The 25889-nt window shown below is 42.1% G+C and overlaps 1 protein-coding gene across 1 annotated transcript in view; it reads right to left on the bottom strand.

Moving 5' to 3' along the window:
• The window catches only part of BLTP1 (bridge-like lipid transfer protein family member 1), a gene marked incomplete in the record, with an annotated part of 561636 nt that overhangs the window by 301341 nt on the left and 234406 nt on the right, over positions 1–25889 (bottom strand). Inside the window, 2 exon segments of the mRNA XM_073603515.1 lie at positions 5738–5914; positions 23565–23702. Coding sequence (XP_073459616.1) covers positions 5738–5914; positions 23565–23702 — 315 coding nt within the window.

The following is a 25889-nucleotide window of genomic DNA, read 5'->3' as shown; positions in this document are numbered from 1 at the left end:
AGCAGGTGCATTTATACAGAGACTTGATTACACACAGGTGGATTCTATTTATCACCATCAGTCATTTAGGACAACATTGGATCATTCAGAGATCCTCGCTGAACTTCTGGAGTGAGTTTGCTGCACTGAAAGTAAAGGGACCGAATAATTTTGCACGCACCACTTTTCAGTTTTTTAATTGCTAAAAAAGTTTAAAATATCTAACAGATTTCGTTCCACTTCACAATTGTGTCCCACTTGTTGGTGATTCTTCACAAAAAATTTCAATTTTATATCTTTATGTTTGAAGCCTGAAATGTGGCAAAAGGTTGAAAAGTATAAGGGGGCCGAATACTTTCGCAAGCCACTGTACAATCCACACCTTTGTGTGTTCCAGGAGACTCACTTGGTGGGAAGTAGAACTATGCCACTGAAAAAACCTTGGGTTAGGCACCACTACCACTCCACCTACTTGACTTCTGCCAGAGGCGTGAGTGTAATGGTGCACAAGTCACTCCCCTTTAAGCTCCTGGACCCGGCCCTGGACCTGGAGGATAGATATGTTATCCTTCATGCACAAATACACTGTTTAAAGTGGATTATTGTGGGTTTATACTTGTCGCCTCCTGCCTCTCTTGCACTGTTGAATAGGATCACGGCGAAGGTGGCGGAGTATGCTACTGACAATATTGTCCTTTTGGGGGATTTTAATTTAGTAACGGACATGGATATGGACAGGCAGACAGCAACAAATTCTTCAAATCAGGGTCTGTCAGAATGGGCAGCTACCTATGGCCTGCAAGATGTGTGGAAGTGCAGGAATCCACAATCTCGGGCCTATACCTGCCACTCAGCTTCCCACAAGACCTTTTCCCGTACAGATTTGGCCTTCACTGGTGGGCCTGTCCTGCCCCGAGTTAGGGAGATTCGCATACTTCCGAGGGGCAATTCGGATCACTTTCCGATGCTCCTCTACCTGGATGCTCGTCAGTCCCTCAGACCAGCTCTGGCGGTTGTCCAGGCTCTGGATCTCGGACACGACAGTAGATATGAAGATTAAGGAAGCTATGTCTGGATATTGGGCGGTTAATCCGGGATCACCAGGGGAGGGCACAGTATGGGAAGCATTTAAGGCATTCACGAGGAAACAGTACCAGGCCATCATAGCTTAAACCCGTAAAGAAAGAAAGGATGACTTGATCAGGACCGAGGCTGTGGCAGAGGCTCAGGAGGCTGCCTACGTTAGGACTCAAGATCCACAGCAGTACACATGGTTGCAATCCCTGACTAGAGAGGTGGTCCAGATTCATATTTCCCTCACACAAAAAAAAGCTGTTATACAAGTCCCAACGCATTTTTGAACAGAGGGAAAACAGGGAAGCTACTGGCCTGGCTTTTGAAGGAACAAGCCGGGGGTATTAGTATACCTCACATAAAGGACCAGACTGGGGATCTTCTCTGCGCCCCAGACGAGATCAACCAGAGTTTCGCCTCGTTCTATCACTCACTTTACAGTTCCCGGGTGACATAACACAGAAGAGTTGACATCCTACCTAGAAACTATAGACATCCCAGTCCTTACATCAACATACCGCAATAAGCTAGATGCCCCCATTGCGGTTAAGGAGATTTTAAAGGCGCTTAAGTTACTGCAGATGGGTAAGACTCCGGGAGCTGACGGAATTCCAGTTGAGTTCTATAAGACTTATGCTGAGGATCTTGCCCCCCGTACTACATATGGTATACACCAAGTCAGGGGAGACAGGGGACGGTCATTGTAGTGATCCTTAAACCAGGGAGGGACCCCACATTGTGCTCCTTGTACCGCCCCATCTCTCTCCTAAATGTAGATGCGATCAAAGCCACTTTGAGCGACATATGTGGAGTGAGCATACCCCCGGACCCACTTGTGTTGCTGCTAAGTCATCTGGAGGACATTGATGGGGATAGATATAGTAAGCTCTGCTTGGCCTTTGCTCTTTATTATGCACGTAGAGAAATCCTCCTGCGATAGAAATCATTGGAGATACCCAGCAATTCCTCCTGGATTCAATCAGTTAACTCAGTTTTGCCCCTTTACAAAATCAGACGATGTCCGCACAAATTCGATAAGGTCTGGTATGGCTGGATAGATGCATGAGGTTAATGGGTGGGACTGGCAGGCCTTTGTGTGTGTGTGTCGTTCCCCCCCCTCCCCCCTATATAGGTTCTGGGAGCTTTGGGACTAGATTAGGCAGCTTCTAATCCCCAACCCTCTTGTCATATTCCTCTTTCCTCACTGTTATTTGCACCCTGTGGTCTCCCCCAAGCCCCTCCCACCCCTCACATCTTGCCACTCTTTATTGAAACGTTCATTATAAATGTTAGTCATTAAGGGTACAATACAATGTTGGATGCTGATGTCCTTGAGACCCTCTCCCCTATACACGGTTCTTCTGAAGGGCTTTGTAATTGACAACTTACCTTGCACGGGAAACTGGGGTTAACCCCCGAAATATGCAATCAATTTTACTGATGATAATTTTGTCAAGCAATTGATCTATGTCTGTTGGCATGCATTTTGTTATGCTGATTTGTTTAATAAAAACTTTTCTGTTAAAAAAAATAAAAATTCCTTTTTTTGGAAGACACAGGGTAGTATTCTGACATTGGACTATGCTGCCACCTTCAGGAGAAGTGGATACTGGCAAAGCAAAGTTGTAAGGACAGCCCTCCCAGTATGTTTCAGTTTAGTATTTCAAGAAAAGGATTTCACGGGTACAGAATTCTTATTTTCTTAATCGTACATTATGGGGCACGGAATAGTAATCTGAAACACTAGGACATCCAAAAGCAGTCCAACTGAAGGGTGAGCAACAGCAAAAGAATGAAGCCTGCATCAGTTGAAGCCTGGACATCTGCCTGGCAAAATTTAAATATGTGAACAGATGACCAGATGGCAGCCTTGCAAATGTGAGCAAAAGATGATTGATGATAAAAGCCCAGGAAGTACTAACAGCTCTAGCAGGTTCTTTGACCAAAAAAAGTGAATTCTTGCCACTGAGGTCATAAGCTTGACTACTGAGCTGACAAATCCTAGCAGTTGGGGAAGGAGAATCTGCCTTCAGGATAGGCAGAAAGTCTGACCGACGAGAGGGAGCTGTAGCTGGGAAATAAATTAAAACAGCACAGACCACATAGACAATTGATGAAAATCCCCTTATGAAGTTCAGGAGTGGAAAGAAAATGAATTTAGGTACACTTATCCCTCAGGACCTGGGCTTTAACAAACAATCGATCGGTCCTTGAAACAGAAGATCTGGCCAATCTGGGACGTCCCACAGAGAGTCTGCCAGGAGACTGATCAGGTCTGAGTACCTCAGCTACCTGGCCTATGCCAGTGGGAATCACCAGAATGCTTTCCAACTTGATCCTGTGAAGCAGGAGGAAGGGCATAATTTAAGATGAATTGATCCAACTGAGTCACCAGGGAATCCACTACAAAGGCCAGAGAATCCCTGCTTCTGGAAACAAAACTGTCCAATTTGTTATTGAACCTGCGAGCCAGCGGGTCAATGTCCAGCATGTCCAGAAACACCTCGGGCTGAAGAGACCACTCTATGAATCCAGACGACTGAGGACCCCCATCTGCCAATATTCTATGCCCAGGATATGCACAGCGGACAGAGCTGCAAAATGACTTTTTGCTCAAGTGAGAATTAGATTCCCTTCTCTTTAAGCCCCAAGACTTCTGGTTCCCTGATGGTTGATGTAAGCCACTGCTGTGGCATCAGCTGACTAAATCTTTGTTGGATAAGCTCAGAGACATAAGATCCAGTGTTGAAGATAGAACCGAATGACTCTGAGCATTAATCAAAAGATGAGCTTTCTGCGGAGACAAAATTCCTTGTTTGTTGTGAGAACTTTCCAGACCATCAGAAAGGATTTTCTGATTTTTACTTATTATTATCACCAGACCAAGTCAAGCCTGGTTTTGAGGTTAGGGGGGTGTGGTGGCCCAGAGACTGAGCTTACCTGTCCCATATCGACAAAATGTTAAATCTCAATGGTCTGGAATGATAATGGGTATATGGGACTAGAACCTTCATGCAAAAAAAAGAAGGTAGGCTGGTCCCTGGACTGTAGAGTCTGACTATGGAACCAACAAGTCTGGAGTTTGTCCAGTGGAAGAAAAACTTGGGATAGGTCTGTATCCAGGACCAGGACTAGAAATGCCAAGCAATGAGTTGGTGCCAGCACTGAATTCTGAAAATTTAAGATCCACCCGAGCCTCTAAAGGATCTAAACAGTGTAAAGGATGTTGGCTGATAGAGCCTGTGCTGATTGTTCCGTGAGAATAAGGTCACACAGATATTCCACTATGGGGATGGGGGAGAGAGTAATAGAGCAAGCAGAGAGGCTAGCATCTTGGTGAAGACACAAGGTGCAGTGGACAAGCCAAAGTGAAGATCCAGAAATCTATAATGCGTTTCCACAGCAAAAAAAGTAGCGTATGTGTGCTGGGAAGATTGAAACATGTAAATATACACCCTTTATGTCCACAGACATTAAGAAAATGAATCACTTGAGGGGAAGCAATGACTGACCAAGCAAATTTCATGCAGATTTTTTTAACCCAAAGAAAATGGTTGAGAGACTTTAGATTCAGTATGGGGCAGATGTCTGCTTTCTCCACTGGGAACAGTGAACAGGTTGAAATATAAACCCTAAAACCTCTCCCTCCGCCACCATGGTTATGACTCCTTGGGAGAGGAGATTCTTCAGAGCAGCATAGTCAGCCAATCTTACCAGGGCCATTGGCAAGTTTGACAACACGAAGCATGGTGGAGGCCAGGACCAGAATTGCTGTGAATGGCTGTGAAAGCCAAAAGATGAGCCCACCTCTGTTTGATTGGGGGCGCCTCCTTGTTGTGATGTGGGCATGCCACCAGACATGACGGATTTGGCGATCCAGGGCTTATGAAGGAACTGGGTTCCAGGATTAGCGTTAGAAACCTGAAAACTAAACGTTTTTTACAACAGTAGGTTACCTGGCAGGGTTTGCAAGGGTAAACAGAGCTGGAGGAGAGGTAGAAGGGGACCACTTATGGCCCTGCCAGCTGAAATCTGACTCATAATTTTTGCCATTCTGTCCTAAAATGACATGCCTGACCTAGAAGGGGGCTGCACAGTCTCAGTGAGGCCATCTAGGACAAAGCCCAAAAATCAAAAAATGGTGCCAAATTAAAAGGGATAGCAAGCCTCTCTTGATGCCCTGCCTGGGACTAAAAATGCTACAGCCAGCACTGTGTGGATAAACCCCTAGTGCAATTGGCCTCCCATTTAAAATGCAATAGCCCTTTACTCACTTCGGGTATTTTCAGTCCTGCAGTTCCCCCAGAAAGGTAGGGACAAGCCGTATGCAACAATCTTCATCCATTTGGAAAGAATACCCTCTAAGGGATCTTCAAGGTCTGGGGCTCTACCATAACAGACAGACCTCAGCCTTGGACCTGTAGGGCACCCTACAGCTAACAACACATTGAACCATGTGATTAGGTGAGCACCAAATTCAGGATCCCGTGCCCAGGGGTGACATCAGGGGCCATATTGGCTCTGCATCTTCTATCTGGTGGGTCAGAGTACAGTGCCCCAAGTTGAAGCTGCAACGTAAAAGATCCAGAACTTGCAAACAGTAACCTCAGTGACTTTGCAACTGAAGAATCTTAACAGAAGAAAAAAATATATTTTGACAAAAAAGGATATACTATAATCTTACCTGTGGTACTGTGACCATGGCAGTAAGAGCACCAGCTTGCACATCTATTAGCCATGCATATTCCAATGTATCTGTGCCTAGAGGTAGGCCTTCTGCAGAAAACTTTGCATGTGCACGTAGCTGTAATCCAGACAGGCTAATGTGCCCTTCTCGAAGCATCCCATCTACTGTGGGCCTCTGCATAAATTATGAGGATATACATGAGACAAGCAACACAAATCCTAAAAGCATGTATGAACTAAACACATATATGCAATGTTTTGTCTTTGGCCTACAAGAACGTGTACAAAAACCAGAGTGCTTAAAAGATTGCATTATATCAGATTCAGATTAACCACTGTGTTATGCCTTGCTATGGATATTTATGCAAGAACATTGAGCTACAATGTTTTAGAATCAAATGTATTTAATGTTATATGATTTTGGACTGATGTTTTTGGAAAGCTCTGTAGTTGAATCAGAGCTGGAGATAAATTGCTAGAATCTAAAACACAGCTCAAATCAGAAAGGAAGTAAGCTTTGGAGACCGTAACCAGAACTCTTGAATAGTGAAAAGCATGGGTGTCCTTTGAACTTATCTCTAACACGAATGCCAAACTCCCACTTTTTTGTACTCCACTGAGCTGCGGGCCAGGTAATTTTCTATCCCCTAGTGTGGGGAATGATCTGGCCAGCAGATTATTGGAGTACAAAAAAGGAGGAGTTCAGAGTCTGGGTTAGAGAAGAATTCAGAGGATGCCCACATTTTCTTTATTAAATGCAATGTGAATTACATAATCTTAGTACATATATCTTTAGAAACATTTCCAAGTAACAAATTGCTTTTTCATTTTCTATCTTTCTAAAATGCAAACAACCCCACACACATACACACTGAAACAAGGGTTGCCACATGTGTACTAAATCAAAGAGTGTCTTGGTTCAACAGCTCTCATGATTGGCTGGCAACCATTCAAGGGTATTCCCTATATCACAGGGATAGAGACGGTAAAAAAGGGGGAGGGGTATGCCTGTATATCAAAAATAATGTACAAGTGAATGTGAGAGATGACATCACTAAGGGAGCAAGGGAGGAGATGGAATGCTTATAGGTAGAGCTGCAAAGGGATTGAAACTAAGGGGAAAGTAATACTGGGAGTATGCTATAGGCCCCCTAATCAGAGGGAGGAGGCGGAGGCAGACCTCCTATAACAATCTGGATTTCATGGGTCAGATGGTAAATGCACCAACTAGAAACAAAGCACTACTAGACCTACTGATTACCAACAATACAGACTTGATCACGGATGTAAAAATACAGGGCAATTCACAGGTCAATTCGTTTCAGTATAAATTACACTAATAGGAAATATAAGGGGAATACAAAGACACTGAATTTCAAAAGAGCCAACTTCCCTAAACTACAAGTCTTGCTAGAAGATACAAATTGGGATAAAATCTTAGGAACAAAGAACAAGGAGAAATGGGTATGCTTTAAGAGCATATTAAAAAAGGGCATTAGCCAGTGCATCCCAATGGGAAATAAATTTAAAAGAGCTAATAAAAGTCCTGGGTGGCTTTACTCCAATTAAAAGCAAAGGAGAAGGCCTTCAAAAAATACAAGGCTGAGGGATAATCATCAGCATTCCAACTTTACAAGGAATGCAACAAGAAGTGTAAGGGTACAATCAGGAGAGTAAGAAAAATCCCAAGAAATTCTTTAAGTACATTAATAGTAAGAAAGGGAAGTCAGATCATATTGGTCCCATAAAGAATGGTGAAGGGAAACGGGTTACTAAGGATGGAGATATGGTGAAGGTATTGAATGTATTCTTCTCCTCAGTCTTCACGAGGGAATAGGAGGGCTTCAGTAACCAAAACTGCAAGGTTTATCCACATGACACATCACAGGAAACATCCTCATGGCTAACAGAGGACAGAATTAGAAATAGACTTGAAAAAACTTAACATTAATAAGTCACCGGGACCAGATGGCTTGCACCCGAGGGTCCTTAAAGGAACTCAGTCAAGTAATTGCCAGACCATTGTTCCCAATTTTTACGAACAGTCTACTGACTGGATTGGTACCAGCCGACTAGAGAAAAGCCAATGTAGCACCAATGTTTAAAAAGGGCAAAGATACATCCCTGGGAATTACAGACCAGTTAGCCTAACATCAATTGTATGCAAGCTCTTGGAGGGGATGATAAGGGTCTATATACAAGATTTTAGCAATGACAACTGTATCATTAGCAGTAATCAGCATGGATTCATGAAGAATCGTTCTTGCCAAACCAATCTATTAACCTTCTATGAGGAGGCGAGCTGCCATCTAGATAAAGGAAGGCCCGTAGACGTGGTGTATCTGGATTTTGCGAAAGCATTTGATACAGTTCCCCATAAACGTTTACTGTACAAAGTAAGGTCAGTTGGCATGGTGGCATGGACCATAGGATGAGTACATGGATTGAAAACTGGCTGCAGGGGCGAGTTCGGAGGGTAGTGATAAATGGAGAGTACTCGGAATGGGTAGGGGTGGAAAGTGGGATTCTGTCCTGGGACCAATCCTAATTAATTTATTCATAAACGACCTGGAGGATGGGATAAACAGTTCAATCTCTGTATTTGCAGACGATACTAAGCTAAGCAAGGCAATAACTTCTCCGAAGGATGTGGAAACCTTGCAAGAAGATCTGAACAAATTAATGGGATGGGCAACTACATGGCAAATTAGGTTTAATGTGGAAAAATGTAAAATAATGCATTTGGGTGGCAAAAATATGAATGCACTCTACTCACTGGGGCAGAACCTCTGGGGGAATCTAGGATGGAAAAGGACCTGGGGGTCCTAGTAGATGACAGGCTCAGCAATGGTATGCAATGCCAAGCTGCTGCAAGCAAAGCAAACAGAATATTGGCATGCATTAAAAAGGGGATTAACACCAGAGATAAAACGATAATTGTCCCACTCTACAAGACTCTGGTCAGGCCGCACCTGGAGTATGCTGTCCAGTTCTGGGCACCAGTCCTCTGGAAGGATGTGCTGGAATTGGAGAGAGTCCAGGGAAGGGCAAGAAAACGAATAAAGGGTCTGGAGGACATTAGTTATGAGAAAAGGTTATATGGACTGAACTTGTTCTGTCTGGAGAAAAGACGCTTGAGTGGGGATATGATTTCAATGTACAAATACCGTACTGGTGACCCCACAATAGGGACAAACTTTTCCACGTAAGGGAACTTAATAAGACACGTGGCCACTCATTAAAATTAGAAGGAAACCGGTTTAACCTCAAACTGTGTAGAGGATTCTTTACTGTAAGAGCGGTTAGGATGTGGAATTCCCTTCCACAGGCAGTGGTTTTAGCGGGGAGCATCGATCATTTCAAAAAAATGTTAGATAAGCACCTGAACAACCACAACATACAGGGATATACAATGTAATAATGACATAAAATCACACACATAGGTTGGACTTGATGGACTTGTGTCTTTTTTCAACCTCACCTATGTAACTATGTATGCACAATGCAAAAAAATAGGTTTTTGGTTTATCTGTACTATATCCTTTTCTTGGAGTACAACACAGGACACAGAGGACTTCATATTCACGACAAAAAAAGTTTGATGCTAAATAACCCAAAAAAGCACTGACACTCTTGATGGAATGGGCCTTGACCAAGAAAGGAGGAGGAACCTTGTCCAGGGAAAGGGGAAACCTTGCCCTTGAGGGCCCCAGGCCTGAGAATAGAACTGATGAACCCACCTAGTGGATCAAGAAGCAGCCTGACCTTTATGAGGGCCCTAGGACAAAAAGAGGGCAACATAATATCTGAATACAGGTGGAATGAAGAAACCAACTTAGGTAGGATAAAGAAACGGGGACCCAACACCACCTTATCCAAGTGAATAACTCAGGAAAAATTAATTTTAGGAAAGCACAGCAAACTCTGAGGCCCTGTGAGCTGAGGAAATGGCAACCGAAAACACAACCTTCCATGCAAGGAATGACTAGAGATTCTCTGGAAGAGGTTTAAAATGAGAATTATAAGCCCAATTTAATGTCCCACAGAGACAAGGGGGGCAACACAGGCAGAACAATCTGTGTGACACCCTGCACAAAGGGTTTTATCAATTATTGATGTAATAGGTCTCTAAAACAGAATGGCTAAGGCTGATATCTGTCCCTTGTTGGCTAGAGACATCTCTACAGATGACTGAAGAAATGCCAAAATAAGCCCCACAACATATTTTTTGGGGATGAAACTTAAAAAGTTTCTCACCAAGCAAAAAAGGCATTGCATATATAGTGGTACACCTTCCTGGAGGATGGCTTTTTCTCCTTGAGGAGGAAAGAGATGACAAAGTCAGAAGCACCCCTAACCCTCAGAAATTGGGCTTCAAAAGTAATGCCATCAAATCCAGTGACTGTAAAGTGGGTGGAAGTTTAGACCCTGAGTCAGCAAATCAGGTAAATCTGGAAGAGCCCACAGCCCTTCTGCCAAGATGTATGCCTGCACAACAGGCAAGAAGAAGCTGCTGTGAAGTTAAGGCATAGTTTAGGAAAACTGATCCCAAGGAGTCACCAGGGAATCCACTGCAAATGCCTGAGGGTCCCTGTGACACAAACCTGTATAAAATTTGTTGTTGAATCTGGATGCCAAAGATCCACATCTAGTGCACACCAGCGAAAACAAATCTCTGCATACAACTGCAGCTGAAGGGTCCATTCTCCCAGATTCAGCTTCTAACAGATAAAAAAGTCAGTCTGCCAGTTTTCTATGCCACAATTATACATGGTGGAGGGGGCTGGAATGTGAAGTTCTGCCAAGACAAGTTCAAGTCTGCTTCTTCCTAAGTAGCGCAAATTCTTGTCCCTTGGTGTTTGATGTATCCCACAGCTTTGGAATTGTCTGACTGCACCCTTATGGGGAGAACTTGAAGGCAGGCATACCAAAGCTAGCAAATCACCTGAAGATCTGGGATGTTGATCAGAAATGTCTACTCCCCCAAATACCACACTCCCTGAACCGAGAAGTTCTCCAAAATACCTCCCCTCCATTATCAAGTCCTTCCAATTCATCTGAAGGGAGGATTTCCTAACATCCAACATTTGCATGGGCATCCACCATTCCAGAGCTGACCTCTTGGAAGTCAGATGCATTGGTATAGCCCAGTTCTCCTGACATTTGCCCTGAAAAGCTAAATAGTAAACTTGGACATAGGGAACTGCATTGAAGGTGGCTACCATATTTCTCAGCACCTTAATGCTGGTTTGAATCAAGGAACTCTCCAACAACCTCAAGGATTCCACTTGGGATCCAGGAGACAGGCTTTTATCCTGCAGAAGCAGGACCTTCATCTGCGTTGTGTCATGAACTAAACATAAGTACTCCAGACTGTGTGTCAGAACTAAGGCCAATTTCTGAAGGTTCAACACCCACACAAACCTTGTCAGCACTTGTTCTGTCCTCTGGACATTTGACGTCTCCCTTTTATTGTGAAGAGGACCTACCTCCAGATCTGATCTGGAGGAGTTGGGGGTCCAGTTCTTCTTTCGAAACTAGAAAACAGGCTTTTGCTTAGAGCCTGAGAATTGTTGCTCATGAAAGAAACTCTTCTTGAATGCCGAAGATGTCCCCAGTTTCTGACTTGTCACCTTGCTTTCTTCTTGAAAGGTAAAGGCGTCCAAAGAAAGCCCAAACAAACAATCACCCAAAAGAAAGGTAGCCACTCGATTTCTGTTTGCAGAGAAGTTCTGTTGACCAACACTTGAGCCATAGGATCTTACTCATGTGGACAGACGAGAGTAAGAAGTCTCGTTTTAGTATAGAATAGCTGGGTCAAGAGTCGCAGGACCTAATTTTTAATAGAATTCCTCCATGGGGTACTGCTGAGCGAATCACTTTGACAGGGAAACTACAGAGGATTCCCAATTCTTGACAGCTTCCTCCTCTTTCCTGTCTTGAGGATGTTCCTCCGACATCTCATTCTCCCACAAAAGGGAAGGATAGAGAGGAGAGTGCTCAATGAAGTGAGAACCCCAGAGAGCTGACCTCACAAAAGAAATTTCTGCAAAGAATTCCTCTCTTGAAATAAAGGAAGTGGAGGATTGTACCTCTGAGCCAAGACAAACTGTGTAGGGGGTCCTCCCTACCTGATAGAAATATTTTGGGTGGCTCCTCTGCCCAGATGGAAGAATCTTAATTAAGCAAGTGCGAACGTCCTGACATGATGAAGCTGGGAGACAGAGGCTGGAGCAGTTGGCATGCTGGCGTTTAGGCAACATAATTAAGCCCTTCAGAAGTCACTGCATCCATGAGAAAAGAGACAAAGTCTTATTTAATAAATAGAGGTACAATTGTGTAGCCCCTCTGTTTATGTTTGTGATTTTATATTTTAGCCCAGTGGGTATATTTACAGAGATATAAATTTGTTTGGACCTTAGCATAAGACCCATAATTTCGGAAGTTTTCTTGATTATGATTAAAGTCTTGTGGAGTTCCCGCCTCTCTTCTTATAAGTAAAATGCACATATAGTCATGGTATATATTTTTAATGGAACCATAATAAAAGTTAGGTTTTAGCCCAGTGGCTTTTTTGGTGTGTGGGAATGTGCAGGCCCGTCTTGTATTGTTCTTGAAAGTTGCCACATATGGGCATATAAGTATAACATTGTATACATAAGGCTTTGTAGTTTGGAATTCCTCAAATATATATCCAGGTTTTTTTATGCTCCCATCCAAATGATGTATTTTTCAGGGAAGGCCTTGCATATTTCAGTAGGACAATACTAAATTGCATACTGCATCTATGACAACAGCATAGCTTCAGAAGAAGCAGTAGAAGAGTCAGGGTGCTTAAAGCGGACCTTCAGTCATTTTTTTCAACTTTCCATCTATTAAATCTTCTGCCCTTGTTGTTTTAACTTTGTATAGTTAGAATGCTACATCAGGAAAGAATGGGGCAACATTTTTCTCCCAAAACTCCAGTAGCTGGTCTCCTCAGTTCCCAAACCTTTACAGAGTGTTGTTAAAAGAAGAGGTGATGTTCAAATTGCAAGATGAGCAGTGTGACTGGTCTCTTAAAACCAAGTTTGTATTTTACTAATAGAACCTTCCAAGATTAAGAAGTTTGTTTGTTTTTGCTTGAGCCGGGGAATGCCCAGTGGCTCTGTACTGTACTCGTTTTCTACTTTTCCACAAAAAAAAAAAAAAAAAAGATGAGATATTACTTTTTTCTTAAAATGGTACATTTTCTCAGTTTAAAAATTTGATATATTTTCTATTTTCTATCGTGAATAAAATATGGGTTTATGAGATTTGTAAACAGTCTAACTGCCTTTGGTAAATGAGTGCAGGACTTAAAATCTTGATTGCTGTGTCACTGATTAAAGTTCAAAAATTATTCAAGTCACTATGCATTGAGCCAAAGTATATTGACACAATGATTAAAAGTATTCTTTTGAAAATGGTGTTTAAAAAAAAGTAAAGCAAATAAATAAAAAGATTAGGATATATTCCAGTATATATGAGAAGCTAAAGCGGAGTTCCACCCAAAAATGGAACTTCCGCTTTAAGTGCAGGTGACCCCCCTGACATGTCACATTTGGCATGTCATTTTTTTGGGGGAGGAGCGGGTACCCTGTTTTTACAGGCACCCAGCTCACACTTCCTCCCCTGGCTCCGCAGCGCTGGAAGGAAGTTCACCTCTCCCTGCAATCTTCTGGGGCACGTCCCAGAAGATTGCCTGGCCATTCACAGCATGCAGCGTGGCTCGCCCGGCATTCTAACCGGGCGCTTACAGATAGAATGCCGGAGCCTCGGAGAGGAGAGGGAGAGGATCGGGGCTTCGTGCGCCCACATTGCTGGACCGTGGGACAGGTGAGTGTCTGATTATTAAAAGTCAGCAGCTACACTTTTTGTAGCTGCTGACTTTTAAAGGGTGGAACTCCGCTTTAAGCAAGAAAATAAAATAAAGCCTCCACTAAAATATTCTTTTATGCCACTTTAGTTCTCACTACCAAAGTCACAAAAAGTGGTTGTACTTCTCTTCACGTGTTTATTATATATATATATATATATATATATATATATATATATTTTTTTTTTTTTTTTTTTTTGCCAATAAGATATTCTGTTGTAACAATCTATCAAGTGTTAATTCAGTGTTATATACATAAAAAAGTCCCAATTGAGCTAAAAAATCTGAATATTTGGCCTTAAGGCCAAACTCCAACCAAACTTTTAGAGATTTCATAACCCACTTTTAACCACTTCAGCCCCGGAAGAATTTACCCCCTTCCTGACCAGCGCACTTTTTGCGATTTGGCACTGCGCCGCTTTAACTGACAATTGCGCGGTCGTGCGACGTGGCTCCCAAACAAAATTGACATCCTTTTTCCCCCACAAATAGAGCTTTCTTTTAGTGGTATGTGATCACCTCTGCGGTTTTTATTTTTTGCTCTATAAACAAAAAAATAGCGACAATTTTGAAAAAAACGCATTATTTTTTACTTTTTGCTATAATAAATATCCCCAAAAAATGTATTAAAAAATTGTTTTTTTTCCTCAGTTTAGGCGATACGTATTCTTCTACATATTTTTGGTAGAAAAAAAAAAAAAAAAATCACAATAATGCCCCGTACACACAGTCGGATTTTCCGATGGAAAATGTCCGATCGGAGCATGTTGTCGGAAATTCCGATCGTGTGTACACAAATCCGAAGGACAAAGTGCCACACATGCTCAGAATAAATAAAGAGATGAAAGCTATTGGCCACTACCCCGTTTATAGTCCCGACGTACGTGTTTTACGTCACCGCGTTTAGAACGATTGGATTTTCCGACAACTTTGTGTGACCGTGTGTATGCAAGACAAGTTTGAGCCAATATCCGTCGGAAAAAATCCTAGGATTTTGTTGTCGGAATGTCCGAACAAAGTCCGACCGTGTGTACGCCCTATAAGCGTTCATTGATTGGTTTGCGCAAAGGTTATAGCGTCTACAAAATAGGGGATAGTTTAATGTCATTTTTATTGATAATTTTTTTCTTTACTAGTAATGGCGGCGATCAGCGATTTTTATCGTGACTGCAACATTATGGCGGACACATCAGACAATTTTGACACATTTTTGGGACCATTGGCATTATTACAGTGATCAATGCTATAAAATTGCATTGATTACTGTAAAAATGTCACTGGCAGTGTAGGGGTTAACCACTAGGTGGCGCTGTAGGGGTTAAGTGTGTCCAAGGGAGTGATTCTAGGCTCACTTGAATGTTTTTTATAAAATGTGTTCTGATCCCCAGGGGACAAAGTACACATACAGTATCTCACAAAAGTGAGTACACCCCTCACATTTTTGTAAATATTTTATTATATCTTTTCATGTGACAACACTGAAGAAATGACACTTTGCTACAATGTAAAGTAGTGAGTGTACAGCTTGTATAACGGTGTAAATTTGCTGTCCCCTCAAAATAACTCAACACACAGCCAATAATGTCTAAACCACTGGCAACAAAAGTGAGTACACCCCTTATGTACAAAAATGTGACGGGTGTACTCACTTTTATGAGATACTGTATAACTTTATCCCATCTTCCTAGGTGCTATCTAAGGCGAGCCTGGAGATGAAGAAAAGTGCCATCTGTCAAAGCAACCTTCTCATTGTTAGCTGCGTTGCCGGACACCTGTGGAGGAAAGAGGGGCTCCCTGTCTGAACTTAAAGTTGCATAAGGGAACAGAACACAATAACAAAATTGAAGTGAGACTTCTTAGTCACTTGCCGACCGGCTCGTGCCGTTATACATCAGCAAAGTGGTTCGTTATCGCGAATCGCTGTATGGGTACGTCTGTACCTTTAAGGGCGATAGCAAGTGCGCATGGCCAACCACGATTGCGTGCACGAGAGCTGGAACAGGGATTTGTGTGTGTAAACACTCAAATCCCTGTTCTGTCAGGGGAGAGGAGACATATCGTTTGTTCCTACTAAGTAGGAACAACGATATGTCTCCTCCCCCAGTTAGTCCTATCCCCATACAGTTAGGAACACTAACTAGAGAACACATTTAACCCCCTGATTGCCCCCTAGAGTTAACCCCTTCCTTGCCAGTGACATTTACACCGTAATCGCCTGCGATCATCCTAGGCGACTTTAACATTCCAATCAATGTTAATACTGCAACCACTTCTCAACTGCTCAACCTAACCTCCTCTTTTAACCTAACGCAATGGACACAAACCACCACTCACTCCAACAGCAATACTCTCGACCTCATATTCTCCCATCGCTGCACTCCCTGCAACCTCTCTAACACCCCCTTTATTCTCTCTGATCACAACCTCATCAGTTTCACACTCTCCTTGTCTCCTACCTCCCATGCTACCAACCCACAAACCACTACCTGCAGAAGCCTTCGCAACCTCAACCCCTCCCTTCTTCATTCGGCTACTAATGGCCTTTACGACAAAATCGCACCTTTGTCCTGCCCAGACCTAAGTTCCCTGCAAGACTTTACCCTGCAAGACTTTACCCTCTACAAATCTGCCCTTCTCAAATACAACTCCTGCCTCCACACTGCTAAACAAACCTACTACAACACTCTCATCAAAACCCTCTCATCCAAACCTTGTCTACCCTTCATTCCTTACTTCACCCCCCACTGCCCCCACCCACCAACTTGCTTACCACTCAACAGATTGACAACCATTTCAAAAGCAAAATCAACACCATTCTCAAGGAGATATCCAGCATTCAACTTCCTCCCCTACCCAAAACATCAGGTCCAACACCACACTCCACACTCTCCTCCTTCTGCCCAGTTACAACCGATGAAGTTGATAAACTCCTCTCCGTGGCCCACCTCACCACCTGTCCCCTGGACCCTGTCCCCTCACAATTACTGCAACCACCTTCCCGCTCTATCCTAAACTCCCTAACCCACATCTTCAACCTCTCCCTCTCCTCCAGCACCTTTCCTTCCCTGCTCAAACATGCACTAGTAACCCTCACTAGACCCCACCTGTTTGAGAAACTTAAGACCCATCTCCCTGTTCCCATTTGCCTCCAAGCTCATCGAACGCCTTGTCCTTGACCGAATGAGTCGCTACCTCACGGACAACAACCTTCTTGACCCCCTACAGTCTGGCTTTGTCCACATCATTCTACTGAAACTGCCCTACTAAAACTCACCAATGACCTACTAACTGCTAAAACCAATGGCCATTACTCCATACTCATACTCTTAGACCTCTCTGCTGCCCTTGACACAGTTTAACACCTGCTCCTCCTCAGCAAACTACACTCCCTTGGCCTCTGTGATTCTGCTTTATCCTGGTTCTCCTCCTACCTATCTCAGCGCACTTTCAGTGTCACTTACAACTGCATCTCCTCTACTCCTCTTTCTCTCTCTGTTGGGGTACCCCAAGGCTCTGTCCTTGGGCCCCTCCTATTTTCGCTCTATACCTCTTCCCTGGGCCAGTTGATAACCTCCCATGGCTTCCAATACCACCCTCAACGCCGATGACACCCAGATCTATCTCTCCACTCCTCAACTCACCCCCTCGATCTCCTCACAGATCTCAAACTTACTGAATGACATCTCGGTATGGATGTCACACCTCTTTCTCAAACTCAATCTTTCTAAAACTGAGCTTGTAATATTTCCTCCTTCCTGGTCCCCCCCATGACTTTACCATTAAGATCAACTGCACAACCATTGGTCCCTTCTCACATGCCAGGGTGCTGGTTGTCATCTTTGACTCTGACCTCTCCTTCAGCCCCCACATCCAATCACTGGCTAAATCCTGTCGCCTTAACCTCCGCAACATCTCCAGAATTCGACCCATCCTTCCTTGACTACTGCAACTCTCTCTTTAATGGCCTGCCCTTACGCAGGCTATCCCCCCTTCAGTCTATTATGAATGCTGCTGCTAGACTAATACACCTCACTAATCGATCTGTGACTCCTGCTCCTCTCTGCCGATCCCTTCACTAGCTTCCCCTACCCCACCGTATAAAATTCTAAATGCTAACCACAACATACAAGGCCATCCACAACATCGCCCCCAGCTACATCACCAACCTCATCTGCAGATATCGCCCAAATGGTCCCCTCTGCTCCTCCCAGGACCTCCTGCTCTCTAGCTCCCTTGTTACCTCCTCTCATGCTCGTCTTCAGGACTTCTCCAGAGCCTCTCCAATCCTCTGGAATTCCCTGCCCCCGTATATCCGATCCCCTAACCTGTCCACCTTTAGGAGATCCCTGAAAACTCACTTATTCAGGGAAGCCTATCCCACACCCACCTAACAACCCTATCAAATCATTCCCCACATCTGTTACCTTTTGTACCACCACCCTCTCCCTTTAGAATGTAAGCTCTACGAGCAGGGCCCTCCTGTCCCTTCTGTATTGTACTGTAATTGTGCTACATTGTAAAGCGCTGCGTAAACTGTTGGCGCTATATAAATCATTAATAATAATAATAATAATAATAATAAATAATAATAGTAATCGGTGCATTTTTATAGCACTGATCGCTGTATAGATGTCAATGGACCCAAAAATGTGTCAAAATTGTCCGATCTGTCCGCTGCAATGTCACAGTACCGCTAAAAATCGCAGATCACCACCATTACCAGTAAAAAAATAATAATAAAAATGCCATAAATCTTTAGTTTTGCCATAGTTTGTAGATGCTATAACTTTTGCGCAAACCAATCAATATACGCTTATTGTGATTTTTTTTACCAAAAAGATGTAGAAGAATATATATTGGCCTAAACTGAGGAAGAAATTCGTTTTTAAAAAAACATTTTGGGGATATTTATTATAGCAAAATGTAAAAAATATTGTTTTTTTTTTTTTTCAAAATTGTCACTCTTTTTTGTTTATAGCGCAAAACAAAAACCGCAGAGGTTATCAAATACCACCAAAAGAAAGCTCTTCTTGTGGGAAAAAAAGGACGTCAATTTTGTTTGGGTACAGTGTCGCATGACCGCGCAATTGGCAGTTAAATTTGACGCAGCGCCGTATCGCAAAAAATGGCCTGGTCATTAAGCAGGCAAATCTTCCGGTCTATAAGTGGTTAATGTAATTTTTCTTCATTTGTGTCTCAGACTCCTTCACCCAGACAACACAACTCACAGTATGAGGGTTTTAGCAACAGAGGCAGTGCTACCAATCCAAAAGCAGTGGGCAGAGCCATGTGTGGCCAGGTGCTGATTGACAAGCTACAGCCTTGTGAGTCAACAGTGACAACGCTGACAGCCACACCACCTGCAACACTATTTTCATTTCACTGTAGTGAAAGCAGACATGGCCTACATGAGAACAGCAATTCTGTTTTGAATTCAGGAACTGTGCAGAATCATTGCCACACCATCACAGGAGGCTACATTAGGGGGATTTTACTGGCAGGATCAACAAATATTTTGCAGGGGGAAAAGAGAAAACAAAAAAGTACAGATACACTTATAATTAAGTGATACAGCACATGTTTTGTAATGGTAGGCATTGGTGCTACTTTGAGAACCATTGTGAAAAGAAAACTTTTGGACACCTTTTGTCCAAAATGAAACCTTTTGGACATCAATTCATATCTGTCAAATCCCAGCCACATTAACTGCAGCAACAGGGAAGACTAATGAAGGGTTGTAAGTGAAAACAACAGGTTTACTATGTTGTTCAACTGCCCTATTTAGGTAACAGCCCAATAAAGACACTTTTCTCACTGCTAATAAATACTTCCTGCACATCCCTTGGTGTTACTCTACTTTTATGTCCATGCCACAAAGCACTAGAAAAGGCACTTATTGCTTTAGTCTGTAAGAATATAATTTATCTTCTGATTAAACCCAGAGCACAATATTCTGCATGACGTAAACAGAAAATCATACAGGTTTTATTAATTACCTCTTTTCAGGAGTGGAGTTCCTACAAAATATAGTTTCATTCATTTTCTCAGTAGTAATATATTTAAACTTAATATTTTTATGCGCTAGGTGCAATAGGAAAATGTTGCACTCAGTCCTCCAGATACAAGGAGTTAAAAATATTTAAGATAAAAACGTTACGCAAACTCCTATATTACTATACCCACAATTAAAAAAATTCCACCTTGAAAATTAATAAACTACACAATGTGTCCAAAAATTAATAGACCATATTACATAAAAATAAGTGAAAAGTAAAAAAAAAAAAATGAACAAACATAAAAAGTTCACTCCCAATGTTTGGTCCAAAAAGGATGATCCACCTAAGATATGAACGCTGTGCTATGACCTCTGCATGCATTGCCCCCAGGTCACCAAATAATCAGATTATTACAAATTCTCTAAGCAAAAGGGATCAAAAGAATTTGAACACATATGTAAGATCACTCCCAGGGCCCACTGACACTTTCCAAACATGTCCAATCAACCCAAAATTCACAAGAATGCCCAGCTTTTCCTCAGAGAACTATAGGAGACCATAGAGTAGTATCACTAAATCTTTGTCATTGATTATATATACACACATTATACTCACAAAAATCACAGGGTACATAAAGCATCTAACGCCTCACATTTGCCACTGGCAGGCGTAATTACTTCACAGTACTTCACCCAACTCCCATTTTGTCTACAAGTGGAAGTCTTCGGGGGACAAGTAATTGGTGACCTGGGGGCACTGCGAGCGGAGGTCATAGCACACAGTAGAGTTGCACCAATACTAGTATCAGTACCGATACTGAGCATTTGCACTAATACTTGTACTCGTGCAAATGCTCCGATGCCTGATCCAATACCTGGGGCAGTCAGGAGATGATCGGGGTACCGTTGGGGGCTGTTACAAGCACCGATCTCCCTGAATAGATTTCAATAAAGCAGCAGATAGCTGCTTCTCCTCCTCTTCCTCCTGCCGCTTTCAGTTGCTTTACTGAAATCTATACAGGGAGACCGGTGCTTGTAACGGCCTCCACCGCCGCACCGATCACCCCTGACTGTCCCCCGTGTCCTCCTCCAAATCCTTCTCCATGTCCTTTTCCACTCCCCCCTGCCACAGATCTGTCAGGATGGAGAGCAGAGGAAGGAGCCGGTAAATATGTCATTTACTGGCTCCTTCCTTTTCTGAATGCACAGAGTCAGTGATCATTGACTGACCATTCATAACTGAGCAGAGTAAACTGTCTTTACAATGCTTCAGTTTATGAAAGAACAGGAGCCGCCGTCTCCTCTCCATTCATCTTCAGTGAATCTGAGGCTACAGAGAAAAGGACAGTCCCAAAGGGGTGATATCTCACCAAAGCCCCCCAACAGGATTGATTAAAAAAAAACGGAAACATTTTTAAAAAATATTTAAAAGTAAAATTGTAAAAATAAAAAAATATGAAAAAAAAAAAAAAAAAACACACAAACATTTCCAACCCCCCCCCCCCCAAAAAAAAAGAAAGCATTGTAAAAATAACAACAAAAAATATAGAAATTGTAAAAAATAAATATTTAAAAAAATAATAAAACTGTAAAAAATAAAATTGTAAAAAAATAAAATACTGACACAGTCCACACCTCATCAGTGCCACCTATCAGTGCCACTGTCACATGACATTAAAAACAAAGTATCGGTAATCGGTATCAGCGAGTACTTGAAAAGAAAAAAGTACTTGTATTCGATCTTAAAAAAATGGTATCGGTGCAACCCTAGCACACAGCATTCATATTTTAAATGTATCATCCTTTTTGGACCGTATTTGGACACTGGGAGCGGACTTTTTATGACTATTAATTTTTTTACCTTTCACTTTTATTTTTATGTAATATTGTTTCTGAATTTCTGGTCATACTGTGGAATGCTTTTTTGAACTGTACTTTGCATCTGTTTGGACATTTATTTTATATGTATTAGTTTACCTATTTTTACACATCCTTATTTACATTTAATATTGCACTTGCACTTTTATATCACTTGTATAAGAATTTCCGGGTTGCTATTAGGAATCGCACTGTGTGGACTTTTTTCTGAATTGCATATCTATATTTGTATATATATTTTTATGATATCATTACTAGGAGTTCACATATTTCTTATACTTACCGCATATTATTGGTCTGATTTATATGCACATTGCACTTTCATTAGTGAGTTCACTTCATCAATTTTTTTGCACGGTATCAACACCATTGTTGCATACCTGATTATTGCACCTTATACTGATAATTTTTTTCGTATTCGATTACATCTACATATTATTGATTTTTAGATCATCAGCTATCATATTGTAGGTGGGGTAGCGCCACATATATATATTTAATATTTTTCTTGAGTTATGTGAATATACTTTTTTATGTTGGCGGCTCCCTGTGTTAACTTACGAGTGTGTTTTTTTGCGCACTAGTTGTATCTTTTGTTAAATAGAAATATATTTACTGCTTCTAAATTTTTTGATGACAAGGAAAACACAAAATTTCTATAGGAATCAAAATGGAATAAATAAAGCCATCATTCTTTATCCACTTACAGACTGTGCACTGTAGCTTTACTGCTACAGTGTGGCCTGGTTGCGCAGAATACGTGTATATATATACGTGATTCTGCTCCTTTGGCTAGCGGGCCAGCCCGCAGCTTGTGCTGTAATTAGTCAAAGCACAAGCCGATCAGTGGGTCCTGGCCAATGGATGACCACTGGCACCCGCTGATTGGCAAGAAGGAAGACAGAACAGAGCTCTGTCTATGTAAACAATAAAGAGCTCTGTTCTGTCAGCAGGGAAGCCACTTCCCATGGGGGCACTCATGCAAGCTCCCACCCGAGCCCCGCTGCTGCATCAATTGACACAGACAGCAGTCTTGGCCCCACCCCCTCGCCACTGGATTTGATTGACAGCACTGGCCTATGGCTCCCGGTGCCCCAGCAAAGACAGCGAGACCTGGAAGTGAGGGGAGAGAGAACAGCTGCAGACGTGCACAGTGCTGGATCAAATGAGGGCTCAGGTAAGTTAGGGGGGGGGTGATGCCGACACCTTAACAGTTTTTACCTTAATTCAAGGAATGCATTAAGGTAAAAAATGTTTAGGCTTTACAACCACTTCAACTGTACTTGAAGTTTATGTTCCTGCTACACGTCAGATACCAGGTAAGCAAATAACCTATTCTCTGTCAGCTGGTGAGCTATGTTGTATTAGAGTATGTGAGGGGTAATGTATGTATCAGTAGTAACAAGCCACAACAAGTATAAATACCTTCTAATAGTAATTTGAAAACTTTTGTCTAAACTGTACGAAGTCCACTTAGCTTCAAATGCACAGAAAATGTTACAATACAGCATGTGATGAAGTAATGAGAATCGGCCTATTAAATTGCATATAAGCAACATCAAAGTAAATTGCATGTCACAAGTGATTTCAGGATTACAGAAATAGAAGATTAAAATGACACAACACAAAGGTTGCTGTTTAATTACAAATGACCACATTTAACATATACACCCTATGCTGAACAAGCTCAAACCTGCACCAAGTTATCTATGCACACTTTTCTTCATTTTCCGTAAACTATTTTCTGTAATCTCTTATAGAGCTTATACTGTATACCCTCATACTTTCACAATTTGTTTCCTGATTTGAAAAAAAAAAAAAAAAAAATATATCACAGAAGCATGCTTTACTTATATGCTACTAAATATGTTGCAAAATGACCCTAATGCTGCAACTTACTGCAATTATATCCTACTGTGGAATGCAAAAAAAAATTACCAAATAAATTCCTTACAAGCAGTTCTGTACTCAGTAAATTGTTCATTCCTATTATCATTTCCAATTACTAAAAAAGTGCAACCATCAGAAAACAATTAGCAAACAGTCCTAAAATACCTGGTAGTTGTCATTCACAAATATGTACACAGGAGACAGTACAAGCTGGAGAAAAGTCTCATGGTAAGTTTTCTTCATCTCAAAGCAGAGTCTCTCCAGAAAAGCAGTTGGACATTCTGGTGCATCATTACTGCAATGCTAAGTGAAAAGAGATATGTATTATGAGCATACAGATTGCAGGGCAACTGCACAATTTGTACATTATACAGTAGTATAAGACCGCACAAGCCCACAGTTCAGTTACAAACCATATGCATTTTTTGTATCTTTGTTTTCAGTTGAGGTTAAAACAATGAGAGTGAATTGTTCATTCTATTGGAGTACAACACAAAGTAAACTAAGATGCACATTTTAAATAATAAACATGGTATACTTATCTGCACTGTGCAATGTATTGCACAGAGCAGCGCAGGACCTCCTCATCTGGGGTCCCCCTCTAGCGCTTTTGGCTCCTACTCTTCTTTTGTATCACCATAGAAAGCCACTTCCTATGGTGGCACACCTGCAGGTTCACTCCTGAGCCATGCTGTGCGCATCCATTCACACACACACACACACACACAGTGCGGCTTGTCTCCGCCCCCACTCCCTTCTCACAGGATTTGATTGACAGCTGCTGTCTTTGAGCCTGCGAGGAGAAAGAGAGAGACTAGCGCTGCTGCAGAGGGGCACAGTGCTGGATCAAGATAGGACTCCGGTAAGTATAAAGGGGGGGGGACACACAAGTGGGACATGCATTAAGGTAAAAAATGTCTAGCCTTTAGAACCATTTTCACTTCAAGACATTTACAGATAGTTAATGACCAAGACAGGGAAAGGAAAGTGAAATGGCATAAGAATTTTAGATAAGGTGTATAGCTAAACATTCTAAAATGCATTACAGCAGCCCATTGAAAACAGAATCAATCACATCTCATCTCTTTTTACACATGGAGATAAAGAGACCAATGCGTTTAAACTACTTGGATTCTCTTGTAACAGATATTCCAATTTTTATTAGGCTAATGCCCCGTACACACGGTCGGATTTTCCGACGGAAAATGTGTGATAGGACCTTGTTGTCGGAAATTCCGACCGTGTGTAGGCTCCATCACACATTTTCCATCGGATTTTCCGACACACAAAGTTTGAGAGCAGGATATAAAATTTTCTGACAACAAAATCCGTTGTCGGAAAGTCCGATCGTGTGTACACAAATCCGACGGTCAAAGTGCCACGCATGCTCAGAATAAATAAAGAGATGAAAGCTATTGGCCACTGCCCCGTTTATAGTCCCGACGTACGTGTTTTACGTCACCGCGTTTAGAACGATCGGATTTTCCGACAACTTTGTGTGACCGTGTGTATGCAAGACAAGTTTGAGCCAACATCTGTCAGAAAAAATCCTAGGATTTTGTTGTCGGAATGTCTGAACAAAGTCCGACCGTGTGTACGGGGCATTAGCCTTTAAAGACTTGTGCTTACGCTTTCATTTGATAACAGCAGCATTGTAATAGCAATATAAAGCAGAGGTACTTTTGTCGATGCAATAAAAATTTACTTGAAAAGCCTCTTTTCATGTTGTGAGTGCTGCCTGTCTGCTGGCCATCTCATTCCACAAGTTCCAGGATTTCCCTGCATGCTTTGCAGCTTCTCCTCTGCTACATATCCCATGGTATCTTGCTGCCTGCAAACGGCGGTGTGCATCCCAAAACTCTCTGCACCTCTGCAGTTCAGAAGGCAGACTTTGTGAATTCTGTGACACAGCAGTGCCTATTCACACACCACTGTGAATACGTGTCACAGAATTCAAAGAAGTAAATGTGTGGGACACTGGGATTATTCAGAAAGTTTACAAGCTTCAAGATTGCTCAGATAAATAGAAGTAGGCTGGAAATAATTGAAATACAAAAGTAGAAATTAATATATAGTTTTACATTTTGGCATGCTTTAACCCTTTCACTGCTTGTCCTTGTGCTCGGCTTTTAACGTGAAATTCCGAGCTTAACCCTTACTACTCCTAAAACTTTGTTTGTACCGACACCATTTTTGTGCTGGCTAGTATGAGTACCGATACATTCGGTCAAGTACTAGAGTATCGATATCTTTGCGGTGCGATTTGAGCCCATACAAAATGAATGGGCTAAAACTGCACTGCAAAGAATTGATTTGAACAGGAATACGGTGCGATTCCTGTCGAATTGCATGAAGTTGCACGCACTGTTCCTGTGTGAAACCAGGCTGAAGTCACTATGACAAGCCTGGGTTACACAGGAGCGGTGAGGGAAAATGCATGTAATTCAGCCACAGGAATCGCACAACATTCTTGTTCAAATCGTATGTGAT

The sequence above is a fragment of the Aquarana catesbeiana genome, linkage group LG01 (assembly GCF_042186555.1).
Source record: "Aquarana catesbeiana isolate 2022-GZ linkage group LG01, ASM4218655v1, whole genome shotgun sequence".
Lineage (NCBI taxonomy): Eukaryota > Metazoa > Chordata > Amphibia > Anura > Ranidae > Aquarana > Aquarana catesbeiana.
Note: the sequence above shows the minus strand (reverse complement) of the source record. Positions and strands in the feature narration are given on the sequence as shown.